The following is an 11767-nucleotide window of genomic DNA, read 5'->3' as shown; positions in this document are numbered from 1 at the left end:
GCTTTTTTCTTTTTGCTTATGTGGTGCTGAGGAATCGAACCCAGGGCCTCATGCATGTAAGGCAAGTGCTCTACCACTGAGCCACCTTCCCAGCCCAATTTTATTTTATTTTTTTTTGGTCACGGGGCCTGAACTCTGGAACTAGGCATTGTCCCTCAGCTCTTCAGCTCAAGGCTAGCACACTACCACTTGAGCCACAGCGCCACTTCCAGCTTTTTCTGCTTATGTGGTGCTGAGGAATCTAACTCAGGGTCTCATGTATGCAAGGCAAACGCTCTACCACTGGGCCACCTTCCCAGCCCCTGAAATAGGTAAATTTCTATAAAAATTTGTAGCAATTTTAGAGCACTGAGTTCTGTCCTTAACATTTAGGTCTTCCTCAATGGCAATCTCCCTGCAATAACATACCCACAGATACTAAGGATCTACTGCACCAAACTACGTTTTTCCTTCATCACTTAGTACTTCCCATCTCTGGGGTCATCAATAATTTAATATGTGTACAAGCTTAGAAACTGTGACTGTGGAAGCATGTGTCTTAAAAAACTCGATTACTCGAAGGGCACAGGGAACCTTGTGGCACAGATTTACATAAAGAGCAAAAATGCTCACCAGCAAAATAAAGTATGAACTACATACCAGAGAGATTTAACTCTAGCTGGAAAAGTTTTAATTCTGCAAGTACTTGGAGCCATTAATTATGTATACTTGTTTTATTCATAATTTGTAATGTTCTTGTATAGCAAAAGTAATTCTAATGATGGCTGAGTTTAACAAAAAAAAATCTTTAACCTCATCTTAAAACATCCACTGATCTATTTCATTCAATGGCAATAGTCAATGTTAAAAGAACATAAAAACAAACATGCACACAATTGCACAGTTTTCATAAAGGTCTATTTCATTATTGGTGGGTAGCGCATTTAACAGTTAAATACATTTAAATAATGTATAGATGACTGCACGACTGCAGCATTGGTAACTAGATAACCAATTGAACTAGAAACCAGCTAACAAGTAACTGTCTAATATTTAAAATACAGCTCTTGTTTAGATTATCCTTTGTTTTGATCACCTTCTTGGGGGAAGAAAAAAGCCTGCTGGTCACAATGGAAATTTAAGGCCAAATCTTCTGATATTCATTTCCAGAGGTTTCTTTCAGCTGGATTAAGCCTCCAATTCCAGGGCAAGCCCAAGTTTATGGCCTCCAGCATTAATGCTCTTCCCATCTACCAGAGCAGACAGTGTAAGCTTCACACCTGTATCAAAGCAAATCACCAGGATGAGCTGAAACACTTCACTACTAGTGTGAATCTTCTGCTGAGGCCACACAGAGTGTGGCTTTCCATCACTTCCTCAGCCTGCCAGTTAAATATCCTAGTGCTAGCCACCAGATGGCGCTTGGAAGTAGAAATACCAGGAAGAACTGTTGGTAAGGTACCAAAGTCATATAGCATAAAAAGGTTATCAACAAATAACAAGTTCAAAATACTATACCCAGAAAGACCCTTGGGGGAAATGTGACAAACTGACACAGATTACCTATTAATTTTCTTAGATGTATCAGTATATTGTTATTGTAATTTCTTATTCTTAGGCTATGCGTACTATGAATATGTATCCATGTCTATGAAACATACATTTCCTAAGCTTGTGTGAAAAAGTTATGTGTAGAGAAAAAGTGGATGTAGACAAAGACTATTAACTAATTATTCTCTCAGTAGGTTTCAAAGTAGTCATAATAGGGAGGGAGTATTCTATTGAGAGGGAGAAAAATCTCTTGACAGATTTTTTAGATTTATTTTTGTACCAGTACTGGGACTTGAAGGCCCTCTGGTTTTCACTCAAGGCTGGTGCTCTACCACTTGCCATACCACCAATTCCAACTTTTATTCATTAATAGAAGATTCTTAAGATTTTTCAGCCAGGGTTAGCTTTGAACCTTGATCCTTGGTGTTTCAGCCTTCTAAGTAGGATTACAGGTATGAGCCACCAGCATACCCATCATCACCTGACACTTTAGAACTTTGTCAACAAATGGTTTAAACTGTGAACTGAGGAGCTTACTCAAATTACAAAACTCTCTACACACCTGTTGTATCATGAACAGACTTCCCAGGTGACTTAAAACCCATACTTAACTCTAAAAACGTAACTCCAGAAACCAGTACTAGATACCTGGGGGACAAATGTCATGATAAGCTGCAACTGAAACTTCCAAAAAAAAAAAAAAAAAGAAATGAAAAAAAGAAGCAACTCTTCTACATGCTTATAATGTTTGCAAAGTAAGTTAAAAATCAAAAAATTTAAAATACTATCTACTTATCAAGAATACTTACCAGGCCTCAGAGTCTGAGTATAGCCCACTCCAATTAAACTAGAGTTGTTTACCTTTGCCTAAAAGAAAAAATAAAACACTGTAAGAAAAATTTTTAAATAAACAGACACAGCTACTACATGGTTTGAACAGTAAAACTCTCTTATTCATGTGATAGTTAAGATACAGTAGTATGAACTCAACCAAACAAAAATCAAGTGCCATTTAAAGTTATCCAGCAACTAAGAATTAGTTAGTATGTGTCCACAGGCCCTCAATTTGTCCACCTAGCACAAAAAGCCTACCTATTCACACTGGACTAAAATGGTAGCACTCCAGCCATGATCAAAAAGGCTGAGCAATGGGGCTGGGAAGGTGGCTCAGTGGTAGAGCGCTTTCCTTGCATGCATGAGGCCCTGGGTTCAATTCCTCAGCACCACATAAGCAAAAAGAAAAAAGCCGGAAGTGGCGCTGTGACTCAAGTGGTAGAGCACTAGCCTTGAGCTGAAGAGCTGAGGGACAGTGCCTAGGCCCAGAGTTCAGGCCCCATGACTGTACCCCCCCAAAAAAAAAAGGCTGAGCAAACTACCCTGAGTTCAAGCCACAGTTCCAGTACCCCTTCCCCAAAAAAGGCCTACCCACTCTCACAAAAATCATTTTTTTTTTTTTTTGATCAGGTCCTGAGGCCTGAACTCTGGGCCTGGGCGTTGTCCCTCAGCTCTTCAGTCCAAGGCTAGTGCTCTACCACTTGAGCCATACCGCCACTTCAGGCTTTTTTTTCTTTTTGCTTATGTGGCACTGAGGAATTGAACCCAGGGCCTCAGGCATGCAAGGCAAGCGCTCTACCACTGAGCCACCTTCCCAGCCCAAAAATCATTCTTTTATTTAGTCTAAATATAAAAACAGGCATAAAACATTTTTAAAAAGTACTTGGGGCTTAAGTGGTTAGAGTGCTTGCCTAGCATGAATGAAGCCCTAGGTTTGATTACTCAGTAGCACATAAACAGAAAAGGCCAGAGTGGCGCTGGGGCTCAAGTGCTACCCTGAGCAAAAGAAGCACAGAGTTCAAGCCCCAGGACTGGCAAAAAAAAAAAAAAAAAAGCAATGACTTAACTGTACAAACCAAAAAAAAAAAAATCACACAGCACTTATAAGTCAACACTATAGCTAAGTCTTCATAAGCTACCCATGACCATGTGAGTTGTCTCAAGAATACCTTCAGTTTTGTTAAATGACAGTTCCTTTGTACAACTACTTAACGACAGTAAAAGGCAAATGACAAGTTAAGAAATCACTCTATTTTATATTAATGGAAACAAATATTCTACAGTTAGCGATAAAAATCCAAATTAAAAAAAAAAAAGCCAGGAGGCTGGGAATGTGGCAATAGTGCTTACCTAGCATGCAAACCCTGGGTTTGATTCTTCAGTACCACATGAACAGAAAAGGCCAGAAGTGGTGCTGTGGCTCAAGTGGTAGAGTACTAGCCTTGAGCAAAAAGCTCAGGGACAGTGCCTAGGCCCTGAGTTCAAGACCCAAGACTAGCAAAACAAAAAACCAGGCACTGGTGGCTCACACCTGTAATCCTAGCTACTCAGGGGCTCAAGCGATCCCAGGACTGAGGCTTGAAGCTAGCCTAGGCAGGAAATGCCATGAGACTCTCATCTCCAATACTCAAAAAAGCCAGAAGTTGCACTGTGGCCCATGTGGTAGAGAAGCTCAGGGACAGAGCCCAAGCCCCAGGACCAGAAAACAAAAAAACAACTCCACTAATGACCATCTTCTGCCCAACAAATTAACAGCTAGAAACAGTTGGATACAAGTTCCCATTATTTAACTGCAGGAGCCAACCATCAAAAAACCATTAGGCGATGCAAGACTGTTGGTATTAATGGATGAGTAGCTGGCGCTACCTAGGTGAGATTCCAAACTAATTTCTCAGCAGTCACTCAATGACATACGAGTACCAAGGCACTTCTGAAGCTTGGCATTCAATCTGTGGTGGTCCACAGACATACATTTAATGAGAACAGCAATGAGAATAGTGGGCTGTGTGAATCCTGAGGTATTTAGTACAGTGAGAAACAGAAGAGGAACAATCAATGAATCAACCTTGCCAATGGGAAAAGTATTCAGGGTACTTCTTGTACAATTAGGGCTAAAACAACTAAATGCCTAGACTACAGAACTCATGCAGAGCACTGACTTCCTATTTGAAACAGTGAAATATAAACTTCCAATGTGTTTGGCAAATGTAGGAAGCACTGTTTGGGGATGATGGGAATTTTATGTATTTATGGTGGAACTAGCTTATGTAATTGACTTCATATTAAAAGACAACTTCCAAAATAATAAAGCATTGTCCTCAGGGATAAAGAGCATTTTATGTAACAGAAATTTAACTGTGATGGGTGGCTTAACTTTCATTGCCAGTGTATACAGACCAGGCAGTCCCTGACCTATAAGCAACTGACACATAGGAACAGCTGCTGAAATGGAAGCCAGACCCTCTGCACCCTCACACTGCACTCTCTCCCACTCAACCCACTAAGTACCCTGAATACTTTTCCCATTGGCAAAGTTGATTCATTTATTGTTCCTTTTCGGCTTCTCACTGAGCAAATTAAAGTATGAAGAACCTAGGATAGGACCAGAGTGGCTGACCATCCCATACTGAGAAAGTGGAGGGAGTCCTCAAGATACAGGGCTTTAAAGGACAACACCAGGCACTCCAGACTGACTGAAATCAAGACATGAGTTCACACTGGCTCTGTTCCCTTCCCCACCCAACAGCACTAGTCTGAAGTCCTTTCTTTGCCAAGCTTCAGCTTTTTGCCTGCAAATCTGTCATTTGTACCAATGAACTCTTAGATCAAATCTGGAGATACTGCATAAACCAGAATAAGACAAAGTAAAATTAATCATAAAAGTATTACTATTCCCTAACACTTATTATTTCCTCAAAGACACAAAACTTGGCTATATCCAGACTTGGAACTCATGGGTAATATCAACTTAAAAGTTTTTTAAATTAGGGGGGAGGGGGGAGGCTGGGAAGGGATGTGAAGGGAAAACCAAAGGAGGAGGCTGCAATGCTTGGTAAGAAATGTATGCATTATCCTGCCCATGTAATTGTAACCCCTCTGTACAGTATGTTCACAAATAAAAAATAAATTAAAAAAAAAGTTTTTTAAATTAAACACAGAAATCCACTCTCTAACACTGTCTCCATAATAAAGTCAGCATTCCAAATTCTAAACCCAGTCAATCTGCTAATAGGACAATGTGTGTGAATCACAGTTCAAATTTTCAACACAATTTAACATACTCCAAGATTCACTCCCAAAACCAAAACCCCACTCTAAGCCCACAGAAATACTCACAGAAATGGAAGCAGTGGGATCCAACTGATATTTAGCTGCAATGCCAAAACGAGTGCAGTTGGTACCTGATGTCCAAGCAAGGTTTACTGAAGTATCAAGATCTTCACAAACTTTCTGATAAATTGATCCTCCAAATTCTGTCCCATCGTTGCTGTATTTTAAATTGGTAAATTCAAAATAGACAATGTTATCAATTCTAAGATGTGGGCCAACATTGTAGCATTTCTTTTAAATGTAAGTCACTGCCAGCGCTCATTAGTATAAGATTTCATCTCCAGAAGCAGTAGGGGGAAAACTCTTTACTCATGTTGCTCTCTAATGCCCACTGAAATTTTTAGTCTTTCTTTTTCTAACTGTATCTCCAATGCAAGGATTAGAAAAACAAGTCACAGTACACTTATCCACTCTACTAATCATGCTCTAAAATGAATACTACTACTAATCAAATTATCAAAATATTCCAAACAAGATGGGCACTGCTATTGAAAAGAAGTAACAGTTTGAAGCCAACCCAGGCAGTAAACCTGAAACTTTTTTTTTTTTTTTGGCGGTTGTGGGGCTTGAACTCTGGGCCTGGGTGCTGTCCCTCAGCTCTTCAGCTCAAGGCGAGCGCTCTACCACTTGAGCTACAGCACCACTTCCGGTTTTCTGGTGATTTATTGGAGATAGGAGTCTCACAGTCTCTCCTGCCCGGGCTGGCTTTGAACCGCGATCCTCAGATCTCAGCCTCCTGAGTAGCTAGGATTACAGGCGTGAGCGATGGGCGCCCGGTAAACCTGAGACTCTTATCTCCAATAAACTACCAAAAAGCTGGAAGTGGAGCTGTGGCTCAAGTGGTAGAGCACGAGCCTTGAACTTCAAAAGAAGCTCAGGGACAGCGCCTAGAACTTGAGTTCAAGCCTCAGTTCTGGCACAAAAACAAAAAACAAAATTTACCCAATAGAGAAAGTCCTAACCTTTTGAGCATTCACACTCTGGTGAGCTAGGGAAATGGCTCAGTGGTAGAGTGCTTGTCTAGGCTCTGGCTTAATCCCTATTATTAAATATATATGTACAAAAAAAATCAGATTATTAATGAAAAATTTTATATGCTAGCTGAAAGTTATGGCAAAAGGTTTTTCTAAATGTTTCTCTGGGGGCTGGGAAGGTGGCTCAGTGGTAGAGCGCTTGCCTTGCATGCATGAGGGCCTGGGTTCGATTCCTCAGCACCACATAAGCAAAAAGAAAAAAGCCGGAAGTGGTGCTGTGGCTCAAGCAGTAGAGAGCTAGCCTTGAGCTGAAGAGCTGAGGGACAACACCCAGGCCCAGAGCTCGAGTCCCATGACCAGATCCAAAATAAACAAACAAACAAATAAATAAATGTTTCTCTGCTATTTACCAATGTACTGGTTTTAATGATGGAAAAAAATGTTAAGTGCTTTGCATATTTATCTCATTTGCATTAGGTAAAAACTTCATACACGGGGCTAGGAAGGTGGCTCAGTGGTAGAGTACTTGCCTTGCATGCCTGAGACCCTGGGTTCGATTCCCCAGCACCACGTAAGCAAAAAGCAAAAAGCCAGAAGTGGTGCTATGGCTCAAGTGGTAGAGCACTAGCCTTGAGCTGAAGAGCTGAGGGACAGCGCCCAGGCCCAGAGTTCAGGCCCCACTACCGAACCCACAACAAAACAAAACAAACTTCATACACTTTAGGCAATCCTACCAAATCCGTATTGAACACAAATACTGGCCAGGCACTGGTGGCACATGACTGTAATCCTAACTATTCTGGAGGCTAATATCTGAGGATCATGGTTCAAAAAATTAACCACACACACACACACACACACACACACCAGCCAGGGCAAGAAAATTCATGAGATCTCCAATTAACCATCAACACACACACACACACACACACATACTAAAGATTGGAGTGCCTAAGGTTGCCTTGGCTTCATAGTAAAACTTGCTACACACACACACACACACACACACACACACGCACGTCCTGGAAGTGGAGCTGTGGCTCAAGTGGTAAAGCGCTAGTCTTGAGTAAAAAAGCTTGGGGATGGCACCTAGGCCCAGAGTTCAAGCCCTAGGACTAGCACACACACACACACACAAAAGAACATACTGGTAGTTTACCAATGTGTAAATGCCTCTCCTAAAAGCATATCATAACTCAAGTACAGTGAGTATTTATTCTTTCTGCAACCAAAGTCAAACTAATACTTTTACTACCTACTTCTGAAGAACATTCTAGAAATGGCCAAGGGCATTTCCAAACAAACAAACAATTAAAGAGAAATCCTTTGGGCTAAAACTATAGATTAGTAAGAGATGTCCAGAGACAAATCAAATGCCATCCTCTAAGGGTCTGTATCAAAATACCCTACAGCCAAACAAATACTTACACATTAGTGTGTAGCTGGAAATCCCCAGTCCTGTAGCCCACTGCAAAATTATTCCTTGTCAGCTTTGATTTGGCGCTGTCAAAGGTCATCTGGTACCCAGCAAGCCAGCCTTCATAACCAAAGACAGCTGAACCATGGATTGCAGGTCCGGCAAAATCAAAGTCAACATCACAACCAAGATTTATACATTCCCTCTTGTAAGAAGACTTGATTTTACCACTTTTCTTTCTGGAAAAAAGAACAAACTCCCTTAATAGTGATACCAGTGACAGATTTACAATATGTAATTTACAATATATAATATACAGTACAAGAGTACATAATACTATTTAAATAAATTACAGTGTGATTGGAAAGCAACACATTACAAAACAGTCCAATGGTTAAAAGTAAGGGCACAGGAGGTAACTGGACTGCCACTAGCACAGAACTGCTTCTAGAAGTAGCAATTGGTGAAACAGAAGCATCTTAGAACAAGTTAATTACTTAAATTAATGCCACAATGAAAAGAGGCATATATCTGAAAGCAAGTCAATGAAAGCAGGTTAAAATATCCATGCTTACCCAGTATTTGGTGAGAAGGTAGTATCAAATGTCAGTTTCAAACCTTGACAAATCTATTTTGGAAGGAAAAAAATGTTTATATTCAGCTTTATACACTACCTGAAGCCTAAAAGTAAAAATTAATAAAGCACACTTTTGAAATGTTACCTGGTCTTCAATGGCGATTTCTGTTCCCAAAGTGTTATCAGTGTTCCATTTTTCTGTGAAAGTCAGACCATATTCACACCATTTATATTTGGTCTCCAAAGTCCCGGTAACTTTACCAGTGTCTGTATTAGATGAACCAGATGTTGAGAATTCCTAGTAAGGCAATACATAAATTTAATGAACCCTCTCATAATCTTGGAAGAAAGTACTACCTAACTTGTTTAACATCAATAACTTTATGCTATATACAAGAATGACAAAGACTTCATCTAACTTAAGGGCTATTTCCAACCAGTCAATTACAAATTAACCTGTAGCTAATTCAAGGAAACAACAATCTGTACATCTTTTATTAAAACTACTAAGGCAGAATTATCTAGGATAAAAAAAAAAAATCAGCCAGGTGGTTCAAGCCTGTAATCCTAGCTACCTAACAGGCTGATATCTGATGACTGAGTTGAAGCAAGCTCACACAGACAAATCCCAGACTCTTATCTCCAATTAACCAGCAAAAAGCAGGAACTGAAGGCACAGCTCAAGTGGTAGAGTGCCAGTCTTCAGTGAAAAAGCCAAGTACAAGCACAAGGCCCAGAGTTCAAACCCTATTACCAGAACCAAAGAAAACTTCAATCAGAAATTGTGACACCTGCAGAATGAGGGGAAACAGGAGTTACTGTTCACTTAGAAAATAGAGTATTTGGCAGAATCTCCTAAAATTAGATGCTTTTGTTAACAAAAATGTAAAAATCTAAGCTTGGCATTCAACCCTATAATAAAATACACTCAACTAGATTATGTTAAGAAATAACTCTGTGTATGTGTGTGTGCGTGCGCAGGCGCACACCAATACTGGAGCTTGAACTAAGGGCCTGGTTCTTGTCTCTGAGCTTTGGTGCTCAAGGCTAGTGCTTTACCACTTTGAGTCACAGCTGAGAAAATCTTGTGGCCTTTCTTTGACTGGCTTCAAACCGTGATCCTCAGATCTCAGCCTACTGAGTAGATAGGATAACAGGTGTAGGCCACCAGCACCAAGCAAGGAAATTACTTGTGATCTAAAGTTACAAGTTCTGATAGCCAGTTTAGATGTCATTTGCTAAATGTGTAACAATGAGGAACACAAACTTTTCCTATCTGTGGAGGGTTAAATTGAACTAACATTATGAAAGCTGTGCTCATTTGCATGTACTTTACATAAAAGGAAATCACTATTAAAACAGTGAATTTTAAAATGGAAAATATGTACAACTTTTTTTTTTTTGGTGGGTTGTAGGGCCTGAACTCTGGGCGCTGTCCCTCAGCTCTTCAGCTCAAGGCTAGCACTCTACCACTTGAGCCATGCCACTTCTGGCTTTTTCTGCTTATGTGGTGCTGAGGTATCAAACCCAGGGCCTCATGCATGCAAGGCAAGCACTCTACCACTGAGCCATTTTTCCAGCCCACAAGCAGTAATTTTTAATCAGCCCGACCTGCTGTCATCCATCAGCCCACAGATCAAGAACCAGTCTACACAGACACACACATATCCCAACACTGTAAAGTCAAAACCTATGTCCATATTACTTTCCCTATCTACAATAAGCCTTTCCTTTTCAATGACTTGATTTACCCATCTAGTAATTGATATTACTCAATTCTTGATATATTCCCAGTTTTAAGTTTGTCTCTCTGACTCGAAAGCTTTTAAGAACACAAGCATTGAAATCTTTTTCCATTTTTTTAGGCCTTTGATGTTGAAACACACACACACACACACACACACACACACCCCTACATACATACCCACACAGAGCCAGGTGTCTGTAAGGAGCCTCAACAAATTTAAGTGAGAACATGCACACATACACACGCGCGCACAAACACACATGAAAAACCAAGCTTGGAAAGTAGATGAGTGGTAATCAATCCCCAACAAGAAATGCACTAATTCACGGCTCTATAACCTGTTAACTTTACCAAGCCACTGACCCACAATTAAATGCCAAAGAAATCAAATGACAGAAATCAAATGACAAACACAAAATCCCAGAAACTTAACAAGTCTGGGAACTGGGAAAAAAAAAAAACAACAGGATTAACATATGTCAGTTATATAAACTACAGCAATAATTTGTCAAAACTATCAGTAATATTTCAATTAATGATACATCCACCCATAAAACAATCTCAAAAAATTTTAGAAAATGTAATTACATAAGCTTAAATTTTACTTTAACCCTTTTATAGGAATTTGTGAATTGAAATCTACATGCAGGGCTGGGAAGGTGGCCCAGTGGTAGAGCGCTTGACTTGCATGCCTGAGACCCTAGGTTCGATTCCTCAGCACCACATAAGCAAAAAGAAAAAAGCCGGAAGTGGCGCTATGGCTCAAGTGGCAGAGTGCTAGCTTTGAGCTGAAGAGCTGAGGGACAGCGCCCAGGCCCAGAGTTCAGGCCCCACAACCGGACCCAAAAAATAAAAAATGAAATCTACATACAAAAATACAAATACTAAACTGTTTAAAGATACTCAAATCAGCCAACTCCATAAACTCTCAAAATCCATGCAGAAATTTTCATGCAGGACTGCTGGAATATGGCACTGCATAAATGGTTACTATACTCAACTTACTAGTTATTCACTGAATATTTTTATGCCCACAACTGATGGGCATTAAAAGAAAGTGAGCTGTGCACCAGTAGCTCACGTCTATAATCCTAGGTACTCAGGAGGCTGAGATCTGAGTGAGGATAGCAGTTCAAAGCCAGCCCAGGCCAAAAAGTTAACATGAGACCCTTATCTCAAAAACTGGAAGTGGTGCTGTAGCTCAAGTGATAGAGCACTGGCCTTGAGCACAAAGAGGTTCAGGGGCAGTAACCCAGGCCCTGAATTCAAGCTCCACACTGAGAAAGAAAGAAAGAAAGAAAGAAAGAAAGAAAGAAAGAAAGAAAGAAAGAAAGAAAGAAAGAAAGAAAGAAAGAAAG

At 40.2% G+C, this 11767-nt stretch overlaps 1 protein-coding gene across 1 annotated transcript in view; it reads right to left on the bottom strand.

Annotated features, from left to right (window-relative positions):
• Positions 1-698: 698 nt before the first annotated feature.
• Positions 699-11767, bottom strand: part of Vdac2 (voltage-dependent anion channel 2) — a 15580-nt gene continuing 4511 nt past the window's right edge. Inside the window, exons 5-10 of the mRNA XM_013025686.1 lie at positions 8808-8960; positions 8661-8713; positions 8097-8324; positions 5701-5851; positions 2340-2397; positions 699-1259 (exon numbers count right to left, since the gene is read on the bottom strand). Coding sequence (XP_012881140.1) covers positions 1168-1259; positions 2340-2397; positions 5701-5851; positions 8097-8324; positions 8661-8713; positions 8808-8960 — 735 coding nt within the window. The 3' untranslated portion in view covers positions 699-1167. The remainder of the gene's footprint in view (positions 1260-2339; positions 2398-5700; positions 5852-8096; positions 8325-8660; positions 8714-8807; positions 8961-11767) is intronic.

This window comes from Dipodomys ordii, unplaced genomic scaffold (assembly GCF_000151885.1).
Source record: "Dipodomys ordii isolate 6190 unplaced genomic scaffold, Dord_2.0 Scaffold86, whole genome shotgun sequence".
In the NCBI taxonomy this organism is placed as follows: Eukaryota; Metazoa; Chordata; class Mammalia; order Rodentia; family Heteromyidae; genus Dipodomys; species Dipodomys ordii.
This window is presented reverse-complemented; position numbering and strand designations above follow the sequence as displayed.